This window comes from Nerophis lumbriciformis, linkage group LG04 (genome assembly GCF_033978685.3).
Source record: "Nerophis lumbriciformis linkage group LG04, RoL_Nlum_v2.1, whole genome shotgun sequence".
NCBI classification, from domain to species: Eukaryota; Metazoa; Chordata; class Actinopteri; order Syngnathiformes; family Syngnathidae; genus Nerophis; species Nerophis lumbriciformis.
Genome location: NC_084551.2, coordinates 34,411,377 through 34,437,480, shown reverse-complemented (window position 1 = coordinate 34,437,480; position 26,104 = coordinate 34,411,377). Strand labels below are relative to the sequence as shown.

The window sequence follows — 26,104 nt, the reverse complement described above, 5'->3', positions numbered from 1 at the left end:
TAGCACACAAAAAAGCTCATTTAATTAAAAAAAACTTTATTATGGTCTTACCTTTATGTAATATATTGGGTTGGAGGCAATAACCAGGCGAGGTGATGAAGTACGTCTCTTTACTGTAGACTTCAGAACAGACGCAACACACTTGACGTCAGGTGCGCAACACCACGTAAATCGTTGGCCAACCAAAAAATAACCCCAGTACGCTATAGCCAACATTAACCAGGAGATGGCAACAGACAAACAGATCACTCTATTACATTCCTCCCCTTTTAGAAATGTAGAAGTAAGTTACTCAAAAGAAATAAACAACCCAACCAAAAAATGCAGCAGCTCAATAAGAAGCCAAAAAGTGCAAAAACAATAATGTTCGTGTTGGAGGAGTTGTGAATTAATGAAATATGAAATCCGTGCTGCAGTGTGCAGGTGCACCTAATGTTGTGGCCCTGCAGTCATTCACAACTCCTCCAACACGAACATTATTGTTTTTGCACTTTTTGGCTTCTTATTAAATACCTTTTTTAAATAGATTCAATCTTGCACGTGGGAAGTTTAAGTGTGGGCTTTAGTTGATATAACACTCCCGTCAGGGGGTGCATTCTACGGCGGAAGTGCATTCTCTACCACCAGGAGGCGGGATTACTGCGAGCCTCACACAGTGCGTCTTCGCAGCAGTTTTATGATTGCTCAGCACAAGAAATACGTTACACACATACAGTTGTTGACAAAATACACTGTACATTATATACCTCAGCTAACTAAACTATGGAAATGTATAATATAATTCATATAGCAATACGGTCTCACTGCACAGCAGGCCAGCAGTTAGCAGAGTCCGCAATCCATGGTGAGGCACAACTGAGTGACGTGCCTCAACTGGCTGCTGATCACCGCACCGTCTCTTCTCAGTATTTGAACGGCAAATGTGAAAATTCAGCGATTTTGAATAAAAATAATCTAAAACTGGTGAAGTTAAATGGAAAATAACTTTATAGTATAATCACTGGATACATTTAACAATTTAATTAATTTTTTTTCTTTTTACATTTTTTTTCTTTCCATGATGGCAGGTGAGGCCCAGCCTCTAGTGACTGCACGTCACTGTTGAAGTGCCATCCCATTCCTAACCCATAGGGTTCAATATGATGTCGGTCCACCTTTTGCAGCTAACGCAGCACTAATCTTTCCAACATGTCAACATGACATATTTTTTATTCTGTGAACACAGGTGATAATAACGTCCCTGTTACTTGGAGTCAAAAAACTCAATGCAATTACTTTTCATTAAAAAAAGCCTACATACGAATAAACAGTCACTTTGAAAACACATGCATTTCCAAACTCTTGAGCCTCTTTATCTAAACAGCCTAAAGAAGGTTTAGCAACTCTCCTTTAGGTATCGTACCATTAGAGTTGGTAGCCAATAGGAGGGACAATACGGACTAAAGATTATTCTGGTACCCTTCACAACATTTGATAATAAAATCCAAATAAGTCAGTTTGCTTGCTGACTTTATGTAGGATTCCATGCGTGACCAAATGCCATAAATTATAAAGCACTTCGAACCAGCTGAGACAACAGGAAATACTGCAACATTTTTTAACTCAATCCATTGGAAGGAAAGCAAATACCTTTGTGCTGTAGCTTTCAAAATGTTGTCAAACACAGGACAACACGACTTTGCCCCTAAGATAGATGCTTAACACAACATACTGTCATGGCAGAAATGAAGAGCACCCATACTAATAATTCAACAACAATATAGCGGCTTCGGGTAAAATAAACAGAACATTTAATGCTAGCAAATATCTTAAGAAATAAGACATACCGCAGAAAAAATCAAATAGACATATCAGTGCAACTCATATTTCAATTGATGTACTAATGCTTGTAAAAAAAAAAAAAAACAGTGTATCTAACATACCGTGTAGATTGCTTATTACTTTGGAGAGCTAAATGTTACTATGCCAAAATTGTGCGGTATTCTATAAACGACACTGTGAGGAAACAAGCAGAAAAGTATTGATTTATCCTCAAGTTGCACTGAAGAATAAAAGAAAACATGAGCAAAAATTGCTACTGCGGGGCATTTGCAATTTACAGTCTCGAAAGTCAATCAATCAATCAATCAATCTTTATTTATATAGCCCTAAATCACAAGTGTCTCAAAGGGCTACACAAGCCACAACGACATCCTCGGTACAAAGCCCACATACGGGCAAGGAAAAACTCACCCCAGTGGGACGTCGATGTGAATGACTATGAGAAACCTTGGAGAGGACCGCATATGTGGGTAACCCCCCCCCTCTAGGGGAGACCGAAAGCAATGGATGTCGAGTGGGTCTGACATAATATTGTGAGAGTCCAGTCCATAGTGGATCCAACATAATAGTAAGAGTCCAGTCCATAGTGGGGCCAGCAGGACACCATCCCGAGCGGAGACGGGTCAGCAGCGCAGAGATGTTCCCAGCCGATGCACAGGCGAGCGGTCCACCCCGGGTCCCGACTCTGGACAGCCAGCACTTCATCCATGGCCACCGGACCTGTGCCCCCCCCCCCTCAAGGAAAAGGGGAGCAGAGGAGAAAAGAAAAGAAACGGCAGATCAACTGGTCTAACAGGGGGGCTATTTAAAGGCTAGAGTATACAAATGAGTTTTAAGATGGGACTTAAATGCTTCTACTGAGGTAGCATCTCTAATTGTTACCGGGAGGGCATTCCATAGTACTGGAGCCCGAATAGAAAACGCTCTATAGCCCACAGACTTTTTTTGGGCTCTGGGAATCACTAATAAGCCGGAGTTCTTTGAACGCAGATTTCTTGCCGGGACATATGGTACAATGCAATCGACAAGATAGGACGGAGCTAGACCGTGTAGTATTTTATACGTAAGTAGTAAAACCTTAAAGTCACATCTTAAGTGCACAGGAAGCCAGTGCAGGTGAGCCAGTATAGGCGTAAAATGATCAAACTTTCTTGTTCTTGTCAAAAGTCTAGCAGCCGCATTTTGTACCAACTGTAATTTTTTAATGCTAGACATAGGGAGACCCGAAAATAATACGTTACAGTAGTCGAGACGAGACGTAACGAACGCATGAATAATGATCTCAGCGTCGCTAGTGGATAAAATAGAACGAATTTTAGCGATATTACGGAGATGAAAGAAGGCCGTTTTAGTAACACTCTTAATGTGTGATTCAAACGAGAGAGTTGGGTCAAAGATAATACCCAGATTCTTTACTGATTCGCCTTGTGTAATTGTTTGGTTGTCAAATGTTAAGGTGGTATTATTAAATAAATGTCGGTGTTTAGCAGGACCGATAATCAGCATTTCCGTTTTCTTGGCGTTGAGTTGCAAGAAGTTAGCGGACATCCATTGTTTAATTTCATTAAGACACGCCTCCAGCTGACTACAATCCGGCGTGTTGGTCAGCTTTAGGGGCATGTAGAGTTGGGTGTCATCAGCATAACAATGAAAGCTAACACCGTATTTGCGTATGATGTCGCCTAGCGGCAGCATGTAAATACTAAAGAGTGCAGGGCCAAGAACCGAACCCTGAGGGACTCCGCACGTTACCTTAACATAGTCCGAGGTCACATTATTATGGAAGACGCATTGCATCCTGTCAGTAAGATAAGAGTTAAACCACGACAAAGCTAAGTCTGACATACCAATACGTGTTTTGATACGCTCTAATAAAATATTATGATCGACGGTATCGAAAGCAGCGCTAAGATCAAGAAGCAGCAACATAGATGACGCATCAGAATCCATCGTTAGCAGTAGATCATTAGTCATTTTTGCGAGGGCTGTCTCCGTAGAGTGATTTACGGTTGGTTGACAATTCTCTGTCAACCAATCAACAGACATCAACATTCCTCTTTAAAAGTACACTTTCTACTAAAGATTAAACTTGGACCAACTACAAACTCTTGAAATAAATCAATCACACATTGAAACTCAAAGTGCTTTGCAAGGACAATGAACAACAACATCGACATTCACAGAGAATACTTTCCACTATTGGTGGCTAATTTCACAGAAATACTCTACTTACACAAGATGCTATGTTTGGCCCTCTTGTGATATAACAGATGCCTTACTAATGGCGCTTTGCTTGGCTGGACTCAGTCTTTAGCGCGTAACAGCAGGTTGCTGCGTCAGGCTTTTCAATCACACCCCAAGCTTGGCTGCTTGTACTTGTAGTGCCGGTAACTTCTGCGTCCCGGGAATTCAGTTATTTTAGTTCCATACGTGCGCTACTGCAATCGTATGTTTGTGCAATATTGAGATGCGTGTTGTGTCACGGTGGTTTTGAATTCCTCTCACTTTGCATTCATTTGTTTCGTCGTAAATAACACAGATCGGACCGTTGTGTCCCACTCTTGGAGCTGGTGTTTTCATTTGGAAGGCCGATGAGTCCCTTGAAATTGTAGCTGCCTCCTAAAATTCAACACCGCAGGGAATGTTCTTTGTCTCACCAAATAGGATTTACCAGTGTGAGCAAGCCAAAAACACATAAGCACAACTTAGGGGCTAATTCATTGTAATATCTGGGGGCTTGTATCTTCAGCTGTGTTCAATATTTTAGCGGTCGTATTGCTTGTTATTGGCTTCACTTCACACAGGGTGAAATGAGAGCCACGTAAGAAGAGAGTCCATGTTGAAAGGGCATCAGGCGATGAAGCAAAGCAAGAACCATAATCTCTGTTTGCAAAGTTTTTGGGATTTGGACAGTTGTGATTCAAAACTGCCGTAGCGCTAAAATTGCATTGATAATTACCCCAAAAAATAGGGGGTAGAACTGCACAACACTTTCCAAATGTGATTGGAGGTCATTTAGGGCTGAGCAATATAGACGATATTTGATATAAATGATATACATTTGGCCGACGATAGAGCTTTCAATACCATCTTTATATCGTGATAATGCATGTTGATCAAACATTATTGCTCTGTCCTTCAAATATGACAGCAACAAGTGAATTAACGTGCCTGTCACTACTATTATCGAGCCACGCATGTGCGAAGATACGTCATTTCCTGTCAACTTGTTTTGCAGTTATGTTCGTGCATGCCTACACTGTTATCATGATTTTCTATATTTGTAATCTTTATTTTTATTTCAATAGCGATGTCATACAAAATATTACACACAAAACAACAAAACAAAACAAATGTTATTTAAGAATACAATATTTATTTTGAAAACGTACGGCTCTATACAGAAACCCGAACAATGTGTTTAGCAGCCTTAAATGGCAAAAAAAAATATCTTTTTTACTACTTTATTTGCATCAAATACATCCATTCACAACACTGACAATTTAAACGTCTACTTTTTGTTAGGCTTCAAATATAAGCTTACCGTATTTTCCGCACTATAAGGCGCACCGGATTATTAGCCGCACCTTCTATGAATTACATATTTCATAATTTTGTCCACCAATAAGCCGCCCCGGACTAAAAGCCGCGCCTACGCTGCGCTAAAGTGAATGTCAAAAAAACGCTGCGCTAAAGTGAATGTCAAAAAAACAGTCAGATAGTTCAGTCAAACTTTAATAATATATTGAAAACCAGCGTTCTAACAACTCTGTCCCAAAATGTACGCAAATGTGCAATCACAAACATAGTAAAATTCAAAATGGTGTAGAGCAATAAATAGCAACATAATGTTGCTCGAACGTTAATGTCACAACACACAAAATAAACATAGCGCTCACCTTCTGAAGTTATTCTTCATTCGTAAATCCTTCGAATTCTTCGTCTTCGGTGTCCGAATTGAAAAGTTGCGCAAGCGTGGTATCCAAAATGGCCGGTTCCGTCTCGTAGAAGTCATCGGGAGTCAGTGTCGCTGTTGTTCTGTGAATCCTGCCTTCCGGAAAGCTCGGACCACAGTTGTGACCGAAATATCTGCCCAAGCATTTACGATCCACTGGCAAATGTTGGCGTATGTCGTCCGAGGCTGTCTGCCCGTCTTAGTGAAGGTGTGTTCGCCTTCGGAGCTGTGTGAAAAAAGCCACCCGGCCTCTTCGCGTAAACTTCCCTTAACCACTCGCTCATCTTTTCTTCATCCATCCATCCCTTCGAGTTAGCTTTTATGATGACGCCGGCTGGAAAGGTCTCTTTTGGCAAGGTCTTCCTTTTGAATATCACCATGAGTGGAAGTTAGCATGGCAAGCTAGAACCACAGTGAAGGATGACTTCTCATTCCCTGTGGAGCGAATATTCACCGTACGTGCTCCCGTTCCACAGTGCGGTTCAGTTGCTGTGAAATACGGTAGTAATCCGTGTGCGGATGGAGAGATTGCGTCTTTTTATGAACCGGATCGTTTAGTAGGAGCCATTTTGTGGTCTTTACAGATGTAAACAGGAAATGAAACGTACGGTGATATCCGCGCGTTTTTTCTTCTTCTTCCGGGGGCGGGTGAAGCGCTTCCTGTTCTATGGGGGCGGGTGAAGCGCTTCCTGTTCTATGGGGGCGGGTGCTTTCCTTGGCGGTTGCTTGCGTAGAAGAAGAAGCGCTTCCTGTTCTACCGGGAAAAAAGATGGCGGCTGTTTACCGAAGTTGCGAGATCGAAACTTTATGAAAATTAATCGTAATAAAGCGCACCGGGTTATAAGGCGCACTGTTAGCTTTTGAGAAAATATGTGGTTTTTAGGTGCGCCTTATAGTGCGGAAAATACGGTAAGTTAAGTGTCTCCTTTAAAAAAAATATACTTTTAAAAAATAAATTACCAGTGGGAGTCACTCATTGCAATGAATGAGTAAAAGTGATTTAAAATGTGGCAGTAATACTCCCTGAATTTTTAAATCTACCCCTTGTTCCTGTTATTTTTTTACTACTCAAAAACAAAAAAAACATTAATAAAACATTGCTTGGAAGGAAGAAAAGTAGTCTTCATGCATGCATGCGTGAACCAATCAACACAATATAGCAGTCTTGTTAGTGGCTAGTGGCTAACGTCCCTTCACAGTGCAAAGACACTTCTAAATCAGTAATTCTTGCCTCCATGGTGGGAAATAAACTATGTTTCCTACAATTATCCTTATTACTGGAAAACAAGCAATAGCTAAACATGCTACACTACACAGTGCAGGAGGGTATGCTAACCGCTAAGCTAGCGCTCTCCAACAAAGGTGGGTGAATCGACACAGTATATCAACAGTAACGATACCAAGTAATACTACAGTGGTTAGATCGATATGTTTTATTAACAAAAAATATTTTGTTGTTTTTGCTATTGTTTACAAACTCAGGGAATAAATACCTAGACACAGGAGGGATCCAAAGGCTACAAATAAATGAATAACTAATTTAAATCAGAGCAAAAATTAGAGAATAATTTAAATATTTAATTGTTATTGTTACACCGCCATTCTATGTTATAATTGTGACCCAAAATTGAATCATTTATATTAAAAATGTGAAGTATCAGCTTTGGCATGACCAATACTGCCCCTGTAATTACTTAGTATTGGATCGAAACCAAAGTTTGTAGTATCTCTCAAAACTAATGTCAAGTATCGAAACAACATAAGAATAAGTGCTTATTACACTTTAACAGAAGTGTAGATTGAAACATGTTACAACAGACAGTAATCAGACATTAACAGTAAATTAACACGTAGATTAATAATAGTTTGAGGAATACAATACAACCAGAATTGACATAATATGTTACTGCATATGTCAGCAGCCAAATTAGAAGCCTTGGTAAATTGATTGGAAATTGTTCTATCATTTATATACCAAATAATATAGTGTGATATGTATATTGTTATCGCAGGAGGCTGCAATATGTAGCACCTTGCAAAAGTATGCACCCCCTTTGGCTTTTTCCATAAAGCCCAGCTCTTTGGAATATACGGCTTATTTTGGTCCTTTGCACCGACACTCCAGTCTTTTCTGCGGAACTCTGCAGCTTCTCCAGGGTTATCTTTGGTCTCTCTGTTGTCTCCCTGATTAATGCCCTCCTTGCTCAGTCTGAGAGTTTTGGTGGGCGGCCCTGTCTTGGTAGGTCTGAGGTGGTTCCAGATTCTTTCCATTTGAATATAATGGATTTGATGGTGCTCAGGGGGATAATCAAAGACGTTGATATTTCTTTATGACCCAACCTGTACTAATTATGTGACTTCTGGAGGTAATAGATTGCACCAGAGCATTTTAAGTGGCTTTATATGCACATGCCAATTTAATTCTTTTAATTAAAAAAATATATATATTATATATATTTTTCAAATTTCACTTCACCAACTTAGGTTATTTTATGCAGATCCATCATGTACTGTAAAATGTAGATTCAAACATTTAAATTAAAGGTTGTAATGTAACAAAATAGGTAAAGCCAAGAGGGCGAATACTTTTGCACGGCGCTGTATATCACAATATAGATGTTAGGCCATATCACCCATCCCTATTGTTGGTGGATGTGTTGTCAATCAGTGGAAGCTGGTGAGTTTGATTTCCAAAAGCAGCTTGTTATAATAATTGGTGTTTGTGTAAGAAAATGACTAATTTGCTCTCATTGTTGCCAATGAAAATGTAAAGCAAATCAGCACAGGAGTTGTGAAAGTCTACTCAATTATGAGAGTGCTGTCTGTGCATCTGTCACAGGGTCTGCCAGGTAATAACGGACCTCAGGGCCGACAGGGACCACCGGGGCCACTTGTAAGTTTATGCCTTTTTGTCATCACTCCCACTTTACATATAAATCAGATTAATTAGCTAACCAACTTATGCTTTTCATCTCCTTGTTACCTCTTTCAGGGAACCCCGGGTGCACCTGGAGCTCCAGGACCGAATGGGTCAGCAGGACCCCAGGGGAATCAAGGACTTCCTGTAAGTGATTTGTTTTTTTTTTACTGGAAAAAGATCAATAGAAAATATGAAATAATGACAAAACTTTCACCGTATTGAAACATGTTCTTAACTCAGACGAGTATAATAAGCAAATAACTAAAAACTAAAACAAAAGACTCACTCTAAGAAAATACCTGACAGGCACATAAAGCAGAGGGAGCAGAGCATTTATTTTAGCATCTGATTGTTTCGATTTAAAGTGGTACCTTGACATGCAGGTTTAATTTGTTCCCTGACAGAGCTCGTAACCCAAAATACTTGTGAACGAACTGTTAAACCAATAACCATATCCAGCCTCCCAAAAAACAGCACCGTTTTTAACATTTAACATGCTTTCCAATAAGGAAAAACACATTTCTAAAGAACAAATATTGTATCAAAACAATACAATACTAGCAACAACAACAGTAGTTTAGTAAGTGAAAGAAAAATAATATTGACTTTGGAGAGCAAACATCTATATGAGATCTCCTGCGACCTACTTCTCTGTCAAAGACACCATTAGCAGATTCCCCATATTTTCATGGTTAAATGTCCTTCGTTTAGAATTATATTAACACCCTTGGCTGGTGATGGCTTTTATTGACTCCTGCTTCAGTGTGGTGCATATTATAGTAGTGCTATGCTCATACTGCTTCGCCAAGTCGGCTAGACACACACCTCGGTCATGTTTTTGATTATTTCTTTCTATCCTTCACACTCACTTTTTTCGGACCCCTTGTTGGAAAACAATTTTTTGTCTGTCCGGCCATTAGCCACTGGTAGTGAGTGAGATACTGAATGTCGGGCGGAAATTACAGGGCTCACTGTGGCAACTGTTCCTCCAAATAGCAATAAAATGTTATCTAAAGGTGGCTCGGAACTAAAATTTTTGCTCGCAACTTAAAGAAAAAAATTAGCTGAGAGACCGCTCTTATTTAAAAAATATCCTAAGGTTGGGCACACAAAGTGAGGTACCACTGTATTTGTGTATATCATTAGCCACATGTACATGGACAACATTTATTTAATCTGATCATCATTCTGATTAGAATGTCACTGTGTACGTGGACCCGGAAAAAATGATCTGATTATGACGTGCATTTTCATGCATCACACCTTAAATTGAAATACTTTACTTTGACATGCGAAGAACTTAACAAACAGAAAGGTGTGTTATTATTTTTGCTACGGCCCCATCTTTTGGACAAGCTGCTCAATGCAGGTGCTGAAAAAGCATTAGACTTTCACTGTAAACAAACAAGGCTTTGTGCATTTCTGCTTGTTCGACATTATCACTGTATGTTAGAGATGCGCGGATAGACAATTATTTCATCCGCAACACAAAAGTCGTCAACCATCCGCATACACCCGAACCAACATTTTATCAAAACCACACCCGCCCGCCATCCGCCAGTTGTTATATATCTAATATAGACGATGCAAGCATATTAGTGAGGTTATAAAGCTTTTGCCTGTTAAAGAAAGGAGACTGATCCAATGCAGCAGAGACTGCGTGCCACACATTAATATATCTTGGCCACGCATTAGTGGCTAAGATATATTAATGCGTGATAATATTATTTATCATTATTATAATATTATTGTCATTTCCATTAAGAAAGTGTTGACTATTGTTGCCAATGCCCTCAGATCAGGAGTGCATTCCTCACACTTTGTGTGCGCAGGTGCAGCAAGCAGAACGAGGCTTTTAAGAAGTTAAAACAATGTTTTAGAAAGACTAGGCCTATATTTTCGTTAGGTAAAAAAAAAATTCTGAATTTATTTCAATGAATATTAACTTGTTAACGTTATAATGCTCAAATAGGGACAGTGAACAATTTTGCGACAAAGATGAACCTTTATTGATTGATCTGCAGCCATGACAAAATATCAGACAATCTCCATTGTCAACGACAGGCAGGAAAATAAAGATAAACACATAGCCTATGTTGTAGGCATAGGCTCATACGTTTTTAAGTTGAAATAAAAAAATAAAAAAATAATGTGCCTCATAAGCCTTAGGCTGTCAATCCCGCGCACAAACTTAAATTATACAATAACATATGTATGTCATCTCTATTTAAACAAAAATAAATTAAATAAATAATAATAACAAATTACCTGCAACTTATTGGCCAAGGCAAATAGCTGAAGGGGGGAAATCAAACCCATCAGACTGCACTTTATCATCAAACTTGAATTATAATGAAAATAGACGGTCGCGACAAACAAAGCAGGCTAAATATCCTTACATTGTCGCCAATCGGAGATGCGCTTCACTTGAAAGCGAGGCCAAATAATTATTCACACATAGTAGTATATCTCTAATAGAAAAAAACCACAATAAACAACGCAATTGCCTTAATTCCTTTGCATTGTAGTGCGCCCAAACAACACGTAACCATCAAAATTATTTAGCTGACCGAACTCAATATAGGTTAGACATGGGCTTATTTGGTATAGCCTATAGGTAACGTAGACTAATTCGTTTAACATATCCAACCGTATGTCTACTTACTTTTTTTTTTGTTAGCACTATGCAGGAATAAAATGGCATCTACAGTGCCAGGATTCATGCGAGAGCGCCTGGCCTCTAAAATGCGCCCTGCTGCGCTGAAGGAGCGCTCACTTGCGGCACTTGTTGCTGGGACGCGGTGCCTGATTAATAATTGACTGTTTCAAAGAGTGCTGCTCGTTTTTCGTATGTGGGTAACAACATTTAACTATGTATATATATTTCCGAATTGGTTCAACCGCCAACCGCCCGCATCTATTTAAAATCTATTTTTACCCGCCCGACCCGCGGTTTATCCGCGGACTCCGCGGTTGTGTCCGCAAACCGCACATCTCTACTGTATGTATTTATATTTTTTTCCTTCTGTTCACTACTTTTGTTTTACTTCTCTTTTTAAAATGGAGCTGTTCTGTGCCTTTTATGTTGTGATTATGTGCGGGTTGCGGCACATCTTCCTTTTACGACATTCTGTGTATGTGTCTGTCGCTGGCAGTTAGCACTTGGAGTAGCTGTAATGTCGTGAATAAAACAGCTCGTTAAGACGACAACTGGATACATTCTTTTATTGTTACATCGACACATGACACTCTAGACCATACTTTTGTTTTTGCTCGTCTTCTGTACATGTTGAGGGGGGAGACAGCAGCAAGACAACCCCTTCATTTTGAGACTATTACATTTAGTCCTCCTCCATCTGACATCAGTAAGGCGAATTTCGGAAGATGTGTTTTCATGCGCTACAATCCGAATGACTATTGGCATAAACCACTCGTCTCTATCGGAATGGAATTTTGATCCGAACGTGTGTGATCGGGTCAGAATATTGCAAATGCCGTGTTTACATCAAGCATTTTTATTCCGGTTAGGGTGAGCTTTTTAATCCGATTAAATGTGTCCATGTGCATGTCCTTTTGACAGTGAATTAATCAAATTGTACTGAACTGTCAGACCCTTTCCTATATTTCACAACAATATTCATATTTTGTATCATTGTCATCAATGGTCTATTTCTGTTGTACTATCAGAAAAATGAATACAGAAGAAAAATGAAGATGCTTTCTGAGCTGAAGTTTCATGGGGTTGGCACCATGCATCATACATAATCTAAACTGTACTCTTTTCTTGTGATATAAAAAAATAAAATAAAATGAACAAGACATACAGACATGTAAGGAATAAAAATGAGCACAGAGGATGCAAATTGTCCTCAATCTCTTTGCTTCAAACTTCAATTTATTTTCTGTTAAATCACCCGTGAGATTTCTGTGGATTATTGCCACAGGAAAGTGTTTTTTTTTTTTTTTTTTCAAACTGGCACATATTTTTATGGAGAGAAGTTCAGAGTTTTTTTTTCCAAGCCCGACGTCTGACACAAAACACTTTTAAATGTGGTTTCCAGTCACTCAACCCCCTCAGGTTATAATAATAATAATTTGCTGAACTTGGTAGCGAGCAGTATCACATTTGCCAGTTGAAACAGTTTAATATATATATTTTTAAAAGCACTTCTTTTCATTGAACACTTTTATCAGCTTTGTTACAACACACTTCCTTTGACTAAATATTAAGAGCACTGGCGAGTCTAGCTTCACTGGCGCCCTGGGCGTGACCCCTTTCACCACCAAAACAACATTGGCATTAAGATCGCGGCAAGCCTTTACCAAATGAGATTTTACCAGACCATACTTGACATCAAACAACATTTGCAAAAGTACTTTGAGACATATTTTCTCAAATTTTGTGGAAATGAAGGGCCAATCTACATTTCCACAAAATGTATGTTGCATCAGAACTTAAATTCTAACTCAAGCGATAACGTAGCCAATAAAGTTAAAGTTAAAGTCCCAATGTTGGGTGACACTTGATTACCAGGAGAGTGCAGCACTATTACCACCATTCTGACATCACAAAACAACTACCTGGATAAACACCCAAGGGATCAAACAGCTGATTGTATCATGGACGTCAGAAACCTATCCATCCATCCATTTTCTACCGCTTATTCCTTTCGGGGTGGCGGGGGGCGCTGGAGCCTATCTCAGCTACAATTGGGCGGAAGGCGGTGTACACCCTAAACAAGTCGCCACCTCATCACAGGGCCAACACAGATAGACAGACAACATTCACACTCACATTCACACACTAGGGCCAATTTAGTGTTGTCAATCAACCTATCCCCAGGTGCAACAGTCTGAAATCCTGAGGAAAGATTATAGTAAACTATTAGGGAGTGTTGATAAAGTGCAACTATCTCCACTCAACAGTAGACCTCTCCCAAACATCGACAGGAGGATAAACACATTCAGCAGGCTGCTTCAGTGGCTGTTTGAGTCTGTGAGTCCAGAGAACTACATTTCATTGACAACGTCGATCTTTTCTGGAAAAGAGAGGATTTGTTTCTAGGGAAAAGTTCACACCTGGACAGAGGTGAAGTGAGACGACTGATGGATAACCTCCTCCATGCTCTGAGGCATCAGAATAGGACTGGACCAAATCCTGTGCTGCCTCTGAGGGAAAAGGAGGGGAGCGGAAGAAGAACTTCTCCTTCGCTGCCACCTAGGAACCCAGTAAAGGACTCCGCCACAGCAACCACAGCAGCACCTCCAGAATCCCGAACACAGAAGTCTGAAGCAGCAACACTTCCATCATCATAATCACCTTTACCACGGCCTTCATCACAAATATGGATCCCATCTGCTGCATCGACACCCTCCAGAGATGCTTCCCTGTCTTTCTCCTCTCCACCGTCACTCATGAGACTTTCTGACCACCTTAAACGCTTGATGAAATCAGGGACTAAACAATGATTCCCTTTACTTCGGACAGGGTGCGATCAATGATTCTGTAATCCAAAAAAGTATTACATCTCTGTCTCTGTCTGTCTCCCCCAGCTTGGCCCCTGGTAGCGATGCCCATAGCTGCGCTGTTATTCCCAACAGCATCAATGATATTGTCTAAGATGCTAAGGGCCTCTGCGCAGATTAACATCACATCAACTAGAGGACCAATAAGAAAGTTTTCACTTCTAAAACAATAACTACTATCAAAACACAAAGATTAGTTCAAAGACAGTTAGATTATCTGATCAGAGAAAATTTAATCCTCATTTTTTTGAAGAACACAACTCTATATAATCTGAAACATGCAGTACTCAATGTCAGATCTTAAGGTAACAAATCAATTTTAATTAATTATTTTATTTCCCCTTACAATTTTGATTTTATGTTTTTACTGAGACATAGCTCCACAAAAACACTGCAAATGCGGTTATGATTGAAACTACTCCACCTCACTTCAACTGTGTTTGAGACACAACAAAACCAGAAGGGTGAGGCCGTTTGTGCTATGTTCAGGGAAAATATTTGCAACTACGAGTTGTCATTTAGGGTTATTTTCATAATTTGAGTATGTCATTCAAAATGGACATAAAACAATCATCAATATATGTATCTCTATTTACAAACCACCATAAACGTATATTTCATTTATTGAAGATTTTACGGCATTACTTTCAGTTATATGCGCTGATTTTGACAGTTTGTTCATCACGGACAAGCAGACTTTGATCATTACTAAGGATGGGATTTGCTATCTCAAACGTCAATGTTGTCTATGCTGCTTTTTTGGATCATTCCTGTATTTTCTTCAACTTATCTGTTGGACCCAAACCAACAGTTGGGTCTGCGGTGATTCGGAGAAGACTCATACATGACAGCATACGAATACAGTTTGTGGAAATGATTAGGTTTAAAAACACTCCGTATTCTAATGTTGATGATCTGTGGAACGCATATACATCAATTGTTAAATGTAAATGTTTTGGACACCATTGCTCCTGTCAGGGTTAGAATGTTTAAAAGTAAGCAAAAGGTACCGTGAAGAAATGAAGACTGGGCACAGAAAAGAGATTTGCTGCAGAGCCGAACAGAAATGCCTCAAATCAAATCTCCAAGCTCATTATGAGAGTTACAAAGAAAAACTACATGTGTTCAACCAGACTTTGCATAGATCAAGGGAAAAATATTTCTCTGAAATCATCACAAACTGGACTTGTGTCCTGTTTGCTACAGTAAACAGATTAACAAACCCTCCACTTTCACTTCCAATAGAACTCATTACTACATCAAAGTGCAATGAGTTTGCAATATTATTTCATACCTAAAGTTCAAGGCATTAAAAATGCAATTATTCCTGAAAAACAAATAGGTACTCTGCAGCCAGATAGACAACTAGAGTTGGCCCATTCCATTTCTCCATCCATCCATTTCTATCTAAAGAGATCCTCCACAGTCTGAGTCCATCAACATGCTGCCTTACTTATATTGGAATATGGGATCCATTATTTAAATTTGTTTTAATTATTAAATGAACCTAAAATATTACTTATTTTATATTTGTGGAAAATATTGGACACAGTGTGTTGTCAAACTTATGAGATGCGATGCAAGTGTAAGCCACTATGACACTATTGTTCATTTTTTAAATGTTTTTATTTTATTTTTTACACAAACCCCGTTTCCATATGAAATGGGAAATTGTGTTGGATGTAAATATAAACGGAATACAATGATTTGCAAATCTTTTTCAACCCATATTCAATTGAATGCACTACAAAGACAAGATATTTGATGTTCACTCATAAACTTTATTTTTTTTTGCAAATAATAATTAACTTAGAATTTCCTGGCTGCAACACGTGCCAAAGTAGTTGGGAAAGGGCATGTTCACCACTGTGTTACATGGCCTTTCCTTTTAACAACACTCAGTAAACGTTTGGGAACTGAGGAGACACATTTTTTAAGCTTCTCAGGTGGAATTATTTCCCATTCTTGCTTGATGTACAGCTTAAGTTGTTCAACAGTCCGGGGGTCTCCGTTGTGGTATTTTAGGCTTCATAATGCGCCACACATTTTCAATGGGAGACAGGTCTGGACTACAGGCAGGCCAGTCTAGTACCCGCACTCTTTTACTATGAAGCCACGTTGATGTAACACGTGGCTTGGCATTGTCCTGCTGAAATAAGCAGGGGCGTCCATGGTAACGTTGCTTGGATGGCAACATATGTTGCTCCAAAACCTGTATGTACCTTTCAGCATTAATGGCGCCTTCACAGATGTGTAAGTTACCCATGTCTTGGACACTAATACACCTCCATACCATCACAGATGCTGGCTTTTCAACTTTGCGCCTATAACAATCCGGATGGTTCTTTTCCTCTTTGGTCCGGAGGACACGACGTCCACAGTTTCCAAAAACAATTTTAAATTTGGACTCGTCAGACTACAGAACACTTTTCCACTTTGTGTCAGTCCATCTTAGATGAGCTCAGGCCCAGCGAAGCCGACAGCGTTTCTGGGTGTTGTTAATAAACGGTTTTTCGCCTTGCATAGGAGAGTTTTACCTTGCACTTACAGATGTAGCGACCAACTGTAGTTACTGACAATGGGTTTCTGAAGTGTTCCTAAACCCATGTGGTGATATCCTTTACACACTGATGTCGCTTGTTGATGCAGTACAGCCTGAGGGATCGAAGGTCACAGGCTTAGCTGCTTACGTGCAGTGATTTCTCCAGATTCTTTGAACCCTTTGATGATATTACGGACCGTAGATGGTGAAATCCCTAAATTCCTTGCAAAAGCTGGTTGAGAAAGGAATTTCTTAAACTGTTCAACAATTTGCTCACGCATTTGTTGACAAAGTGGTGACCCTCGCCCCATCCTTGTTTGTGAATGACTGAGCATTTCATGGAATCTACTTTTATACCCAATCATGGCACCCACCTGTTCCCAATTTGCCTGTTCACCTGTGGGATGTTCCAAATAAGTGTTTGATGAGCATTCCTCAACTTTATCAGTATTTATTGCCACCTTTCTCAACTTCTTTGTCACGTGTTGCTGGCATCAAATTCTAAAGTTAATGATCATTTGCACAAAAAAAAATGTTTATCAGTTTGAACATCAAATATGTTGTCTTTGTAGCATATTCAATTGAATACGGGTTGAAAATTATTTGCAAATCATTGTATTCTGTTTATATTTACATCTAACACAATTTCCCAACTCATATGGAAACGGGGTTTGTAAATGGCTGTGGTGATAATGTAAATGAGGGATTTCTAATCACTGCTATGTTGGAATTCTTATTAATATCGATACAGTTGTTGATATTCATTTTTGTTTGACTACTTTTGGATTGTGTGTCCTCTCAATTGCTCTGTTGATTGCTATTCTGAATGTTGCTGGAATTGCAATTGTATTATTATTGTATTAATGTGTATTATTTTTTTGAACTGATTAATTTAAAAAAAAAAAAGGACTTTTGGACTTTGCCTATGTAGCCCATAGTTACAAATAGAAGCCCATTGATAAAGAACATTACCTTTACTTGTGGTTTGTTGCATTTAACAGCTTAGCTCTTTATTGTGAAAGCATGCCTGATTACAATAGTACCTCAGCTTAAGAATGTTTTGACATTAAAAAAAAATTAAGAATTGTATTAGTATGCATAGCAATTGTCACAGTAAAACCTGTAACATCTGCCCAAAACATCTGGTCCTACTTGCTAGCATTAGCTTATAGTTAGAAATCAACATAACTTTGTTTTTCCAAGCATGGGAACAAAGTCAGTGAGTGTGCTGAGAAAAAGTAGTGGATGATATTCATTGAATTAAATCCAGAAATCATAAAAATTATGACTGAGCGTATTGCCAGCTTGGTGAAGCAATTTGTTATTCTGCACCATAATGAAATAGAATGAGTCTAATGCCAGCCAATAATTTTTAAATAATATCCAAACGGAGGACATTTAACAATGAAAATATGGAAAATCTGCTGATGGTGTGTTTGATGGGGAAGGAGATGCCGTAGAAGTCCACTCTCCAAGATAAATACTGTACATTATTATTACATTACTTCAGAAAAAATACTGTACAGGTAAAAGCCAGTAAATTAGAATATTTTGAAAAACTTGATTTATTTCAGTAATTGCATTCAAAAGGTGTAACTTGTACATTATATTTATCCATTGCACACAGACTGATGCATTCAAATGTTTATTTCATTTAATTTTGATGATTTGAAGTGGCAACAAATGAAAATCCAAAATTCCGTGTGTCACAAAATTAGAATATTACTTAAGGCTAATACAAAAAAGGGATTTTTAGAAATGTTGGCCAACTGAAAAGTATGAAAATGAAAAATATGAGCATGTACAATACTCAATACTTGGTTGGAGCTCCTTTTGCCTCAATTACTGCGTTAATGCGGCGTGGCATGGAGTCGATGAGTTTCTGGCACTGCTCAGGTGTTATGAGAGCCCAGGTTGCTCTGATAGTGGCCTTCAACTCTTCTGCGTTTTTGGGTCTGGCATTCTGCATCTTCCTTTTCACAATACCCCACAGATTTTCTATGGGGCTAAGGTCAGGGGAGTTGGCGGGCCAATTTAGAACAGAAATATCATGGTCCGTAAACCAGGCACGGGTAGATTTTGCGCTGTGTGCAGGCGCCAAGTCCTGTTGGAACTTGAAATCTCCATCTCCATAGAGCAGGTCAGCAGCAGGAAGCATGAAGTGCTCTAAAACTTGCTGGTAGACGGCTGCGTTGACCCTGGATCTCAGGAAACAGAGTGGACCGACACCAGCAGATGACATGGCACCCCAAACCATCACTGATGGTGGAAATTTTACACTAGACTTCAGGCAACGTGGATCCTGTGCCTCTCCTGTCTTCCTCCAGACTCTGGGACCTCGATTTCCAAAGGAAATGCAAAATTTGCTTTCGTCAGAAAACATGACTTTGGACCACTCAGCAGCAGTCCAGCTGGTGTCGGTCCACTCTGTTTCCTGAGATCCAGGGTCAACACAGCCGTCTACCAGCAAGTTTTAGAGCACTTCATGCTTCCTGCTGCTGACCTGCTCTATGGAGATGGAGATTTCAAGTTCCAACAGGACTTGGCGCCTGCACACAGCGCAAAATCTACCCATGCCTGGTTTACGGACCATGGTATTTCTGTTCTAAATTGGCCCGCCAACTCCCCTGACCTTAGCCCCATAGAAAATCTGTGGGGTATTGTGAAAAGGAAGATGCTGAATGCCAGACCCAAAAACGCAGAAGAGTTGAAGGCCACTATCAGAGCAACCTGGGCTCTCATAACACCTGAGCAGTGCCAGAAACTCATCGACTCCATGCCACGCCGCATTAACGCAGTAATTGAGGCAAAAGGAGCTCCAACCAAGTATTGAGTATTGTACATGCTCATATTTTTCATTTTCATACTTTTCAGTTGGCCAACATTTCTAAAAATCCCTTTTTTGTATTAGCCTTAAGTAATATTCAAATTTTGTGACACACGGAATTTTGGATTTTCATTTGTTGCCACTTCAAATCATCAAAATTAAATGAAATAAACATTTGAATGCATCAGTCTGTGTGCAATGAATAAATATAATGTACAAGTTACACCTTTTGAATGCAATTACTGAAATAAATCAAGTTTTTCAAAATATTCTAATTTACTGGCTTTTACCTGTAGTTGTTTGTAGTACATTTTATTGTATTGTTTTTATACAATATTTCTTATCTAAAAGCTTGGTTTTTTTTTCAAAAGGCACATTACATGTTAAAATTGTGCTGTTTTCGGAGGATCAAGCACCTACTAAATTGATTCCAATTCATTTCAAGGGGAAACATTGATTTTGATGTGGTTTGAGTTAAGACCTCCGTCACAGAAAACCAGTTAAGATTGTAAGTTGAGGTCCTACTGTATAGCTAATACAGTTTCTTAGTCTATTGTGTCCCAAAACTTTTGACGGGTACTGTATATCACACGATTACACAACAGTTAAAGGGACAACTGAGCCTTAAATAAAAATGGTGATAGGCTGTAGAGGTTGCCCTCTAGTGCAGTGGTTCTTAACCTTGTTGGAGGTACCGAACCCCACCAGTTTCATATGCGCATTCACCGAACCCTTCTTTAGTGAAAAATAAAATGTTTTTTTCCCTTCAAATTCAATACAAAGTTATGTTTTTGGTAACACTTTAGTATGGGGAACATATTCTAAGTAACAAAGACTTAATTTAGAGTTATTTGGACACTAGGGGAACATATTCTAAGTAATAAAGACTTAATTTAGAGTTATTTGGTTGGGGTTAGGGCCAGGGTTAGAGGGTTAGGGTTATAATAGGGCCATGCCGAATAAGGCATTAATAAGTACTTAATAATGACTAGTTAAGAGCCAATATTCTACTAATTTGCATGTTAGTAAGCAACTAATCAATGGTGAATATGTTCCCCATACTAAAGTGTTACCATGTTTCATTACTGGTGCACAAAATGAACCGTGCATGAACATCACCTTGTTCAAAGAACAAAACCAACACAGTGCATAAACTCACAACAAATTACACACCTGCAAATCAGTCTGACTTCTGCTGTTGCGGTATTTGTAATCAATAAAGTACTATCTATCTACACTCTTAGAAATAAAAGTGCTAAGTAGAACCATATAAGGTTCTTCGGCTCGTCCTCATAGGAGAACCCTTTTTGGCTCCAGGTAGAACCTTTTTATAAAGGTTCCACCTGGAACCCTTTTGGAGGGTTCTACCTCGAACCCAACATGAAGGGTTATACCTAGAACTGTGTGTGTAAGGTTCCATCCAAAACCCCCCATGAGAGGGTCTACAAAGAACCCACGCAGGGAGTTCCAATAAGAACCCTTTCATGCTTCAAGGGTTACATCTAGAACCCACACAGGGAGTTCCACTAAGAACTCTTTCGTATTTCAAGGGTTTCATCTAGAACCCACACAGGGAGTTCCACTAAGAACCCTTTTGTATTTCAAGGGTTTCATCTAGAACCCATGCAGGGAGTTCCACCAAGAACCCTATTGTATTTCAAGGGTTTCATCTAGAACCCACACAGGGAGTTCCACTAAGAACCCTTTCTTTTGTCAAGGGTTTCATCTAGAACCCATGCAGGGAGTTCCACTAAGAACCCTTTCATGTTTCAAGGGTTCCATCTAGAACCCACACAGGGAGTTCCACTAAGAACTCTTTCATGTTTTAAGGGTTTCATCTAGACCTGACACAAGGGGTTCTAAAAACATCCCTTTTCAAAGGTTTTCACCGATAACCGTCTTGTCTTCTGAGGGTTCTATAAAGAACCATATTGTATTCTACAGATCAGTTTAGTTCATATTATATTGTGGTCATTTATCATGTTGACATTGAACAAACATTCAAAACATTTGAATAAGAAAAATATTTATTTAAAGATCCAACAAAACAGGAGAGGCTGTGTAGGTCCCAGGGGAGAACAGGTCAAAAGTCAGCATAGGTCCAGTGGAATCAGCAACATGACAGGCCAGACACATCATGCTGTCCTCAGTAGGTGAATTTGTGTAAATAAATCTCCAGCAATGGTGACATGGCAGAAAGAGACACAAAATAGTTTTAGTTCAATCAATCCAAGGTGCACTTACTGCATTTACTGCGCCTTATTGTAAGCTATCTACCAACAATAAAAGAATGCATGGTCCAATGAAAAGAATCAGTGTACATACTGTATGTACTAATTGTGACAGTGGAACAGAATCATGAGAAAGTGAGGGAATCCCACAAAGTTTTCACATTGATTTAAATAATGTTGAAATACTTTTCAGTGTTATGTAACAAGTACTCAAAATGCTACGTATTGTAACAATAATGGAAATCTAGAGACGTCACTATGCCAAAATTAAACAAAATGTATTGGTCCAAAATATGTATTAAATAAGGGATATTTTTTTTATCAATATGTACAAACAAAGGGCAGGAGCAGGAATTTGACCATTAACAAGAACATAAAGCATGAAATCCCATGCTGCAACACATCTACTCACTACTCCCCACTTCTGACACAGTTGTATAGTCTCTTCACTGAAATGGGTACAACACTGTGGTCCTTGATCCCCAACACAAATCTTTCAATGAAAATAAGAGTTTTTCTCAGTTCCTTTGGGTACTGGACAGCAAAAACAAAATAGAGTGACATTAAGGCACTCATAGCATATGATATATTCCATGCTGCTGTCCTCAGTCAAAACCTGTATACCATCCAGGTATAGGGTTATTCTTTGTGCCTGCAAAGGGTTCCCCTCGTGTGTGTTATGGAGCATGATTGCTGGAGTAGGTACGCTTGGCTCCTATGCAATAAACACAGATACATGTCAGTAAATAAAACCTGCTGTGAAAACAGCAAAATGACTCAATGCTGCCATAATATGGATAATGCCAATTCCTAAATCTTGACCTTAAATGCAGTATTTACCTCCAGTAGAGTGTATAGAAAGGATGAGTCCTCTCTGAAAATGGAAGGCAGCAGTAGAATTGCTGCATCCCTAATGAGTCCTGAGGAAATACATTTTTTCTGTAATATTTTTTGTTTTCAGAAATACAGATTGTGGCTCCTATAGATACACATATAGGCCTAGATACCTCGTCTTACTGAATCATCCAGGCAGGCATTGATTGCCCTCTGGCAGCAGTCCTTTAGGTCACACATAGATGCTCTTTGAACCATCTTCGTTGCCATTCGATCCAGCTCTGTGACCATTCTGCGATCAGCTTCTACAAAGGAATTGCTCCTTCATCTCCCACAGAAGCTGTAAGGAGGGATAACAAGTGTCATCTCAAAATACTTGATGATCATAAATGAAATAATACACATACAATTAAATATGGTCAATTCAATGCTTGAAGATACCAACTATTTTTGGAAGCTTCAGTGCGGGAAACTTTTCGATGATTTCCTCTGCCTTGGCAGTTGCCATGAAGGTCTTTCGGTATGCATAGGTTCGTCTCATTCTCTCCTTTAAAGAGTTCAGATCTGGGTGTACCTTAAGCATCTCTGTAGACATTTCATTGATATGAGCTTCAATTCTCCTTTCATCCTCTCTACATTCTTCACTCTCCTGAGCCTATATGCATTCAAGAAAAATGACAAGCAATATAGTAAGAGGTAACCATTAAGATGAGGTGTACATGTTTTTTAAAAAGTTATATAATATGGAAGAATCATCCTCTCTGTAACCTTCGTCTTGTGTTATCTTTCTGCTACCACTATGTTGGAGACCAAGCTCAAGCCCAGTCTCCCTGCTCCTTCTACACGCACATTAGTGTGTGCTCAACATGGATGTATTAGATCCATGGTGCTCACCAGCCCACCCATCCCTCCAAAGACGAGCTGGATGGCGACCGCAACGCCGCTACCGACAACGTTAAAGCTCCTTCTAACATTGACAATTTATACTATAATATTTCATTAAAATAACAACTATGATAACCTTTTTAGGATGATTTAAGATTCATTGTACAGATATATTGTAACCTATTTTGTTATGGCAGCTCTCAGCAGAGCTTTGTCAGGTATTGTATTGTTTGACCACAATACAATTTGTTTGTTTGTTTTCTACAAGAAAACAAACAAATAAGCAAATGAACAAAACATAACAAGAAACAAATGCTTAGTCCACCTTTTACCGTAAAAGTCCTCAGCTAGGGTCAAGCATGCTGAAATAAGATATTATATTTAGCTCACCTTGATTCTCGGAAGTTTCTTCTGTTCTCTCTCCTGTTCTTCTTTGTTCTGTTCTGTTCACAGTAATCACTATTGGTATGTCACACCTGGTTTGTAGGCAGGGAAGACCAGACCATGTGGTGCAATCCATGGGGCAACCAGCTCTTAACTCACACATGACAGCCACCATCATGCCAGCTCCCTGGCCCAACACACCAAACCTTGCCCTTTCCCCTGGGAGATCAGGGTTCAATTCCCAGCATCAACAAACCCTGATGTAGTAGCCTAAATGTCAGCATTACAGTGTGATTTTTGCATCAGTTAAGGCTTGGCCTCTGACATCAAAGACCGTTTTCTATCAATGAACTTATGTGCAGCTTCACAACTGGACTAAGCCAGTCAGCAGGGTACAGCAGCCATGGGATGAGGCCGATCATGGAAAAGTATGAGGAGGAGACAAATACATGAGTAAAATTGTCTGTAAAATAAGTGTTTAATATTTTTTAACTTGTCTGTCACTAATCCACACATCACCTCAGTATGCATTAACATGGTCACTCTGCATCAACCAGGCCTTGAACTCACAACTTCAAACTGTATCCCTAGATCACCTGACTTGTAACAAACTTTCAAAAGCCTTTGTCCAGTGAGTCGTATAGCTCACTTAGATGCCCCAGAAAGAGGGGTTATATCCTTGCTGCAGGGACCCCCTTGCTAGTTCTTTGCTGTGTGTCATTTCCTCCTGAAGAAGGGAGTAGTGTAACTAAACTAAATAAACACAATTATAACTGCTGCGCAGCGATGGGTCGGGTCCGGGCGATTTTTGGCAAATTAAGGCAATTCTGAGCAACAAACAGGAGAACAGGAAGGCAAGACAGTTGACATTATAATGTTCCTTTTGTGGCTAAAATCCACAACAATAGAACCAAAGACTGCGGTCTATCATGCTGAGCTAATTGGCAAGTGACAATTCAACAGTGGCTTCACAAATTGATTAAGCCATTCACTGTTGTGCATGCAGATTTGCAACCACTGTAAATATATCAGTTATCAAGACAAAAATCTGAAAATACACATATTGCATCAAGACAGAATGGAGATATTGGTAATTTGATTTTTTAATTGTTTCGATTTGCTCCATAAGTTAATAACTGATGTTTAATCTATCATGACTCTAAAATGTATATGTTTGCTTCACAAAGACCATCTGGCATTTTCATGAGCTGTCATCACCACCTTTGTCAGGGCTTGAACCCAGGTTCTTTGGCACCAAGAACCAGCTCCTAAATCACTGAGCTATTTCTCAAATGGAATCACCAGCCAGACAGCAGTTGTCAAGGCAGATTTCAAAAATGGTCCTCTCAGTCACAGCTAATCTTTGCCGGAGTCAACAAGATTTGCTGATGAAGATCTTGCTTTCTTATAATTAATGGTTGTGGAAATAAATTGGTAACAGAACATTTCAGTTGTAGGACTGCCATTATTTGTATGTCTGATCATAAGGTGTAAGGTAATAGACTAGTATGGTGCACCTGATGACTGAAGGCAGCCAGCTGGTTAGCTCAGTCACTATTGCCAGTGACTTTAGACTGGGTGGCAGGTGTTCAAATCCCATGATGGGCAATTATATTACAGTTTGATCAACAGGATCTGGGGAAGAAGAGCTTGCTTTAAAATAAACAAAAAAATTGTATATGAAAAGTATTTGTATCAATAGTCACAAGGAAATGTATTTTGCACCAGTATTGGGAAATGTTATCAGGAAGTATGTCCCTGGTGACACAGGATCTTACCCATGCTTTCAACAATCCCTGAAGAACTCTTTCTTCCAAAAACGGTTCTCTGGATCAAAATAGTTCTTACTAGAACCCTTAGTGTTAGTGAGAACCCTTTTAAAACCAATTATTCAGAAAAGGGGTTTTAAAGGGTTCTCTGGATCAAAATGGTTCTTACTGGAACCATTAGCGTTACCAAGAACCCTTGAAAAACCCTTTCTTCGGGAAAGGGTTTTTCAGAAGCAAATGGTTCCAGTTAGAACCTCAGCCCTTGTAGAAGAACCCTTTTGGAACCCTTATTTCTAAGAGTGTATCTACACGCCGATAGGGAGAAGTTTGTATTTACACGATGAGTCGGGTGTGTTTTGACCTCCGCCGAACACCTGAGGCCGACTCACCGAACCCTTAGGGTTCGATCG

The 26,104-nt window shown here is 39.4% G+C and overlaps 1 protein-coding gene across 7 annotated transcripts in view; it reads left to right on the top strand.

Moving 5' to 3' along the window:
• Nucleotides 1-26,104, top strand: part of col14a1a (collagen, type XIV, alpha 1a) — a 367,796-nt gene that overhangs the window by 327,889 nt on the left and 13,803 nt on the right. For all 7 annotated transcript variants that reach the window (XM_061953441.2, XM_061953406.1, XM_061953424.1 and 4 more), the window contains 2 exons: nt 8,616-8,669; nt 8,769-8,840. In XM_061953441.2, coding sequence (XP_061809425.1) covers nt 8,616-8,669; nt 8,769-8,840 — 126 coding nt within the window. The remainder of the gene's footprint in view (nt 1-8,615; nt 8,670-8,768; nt 8,841-26,104) is intronic.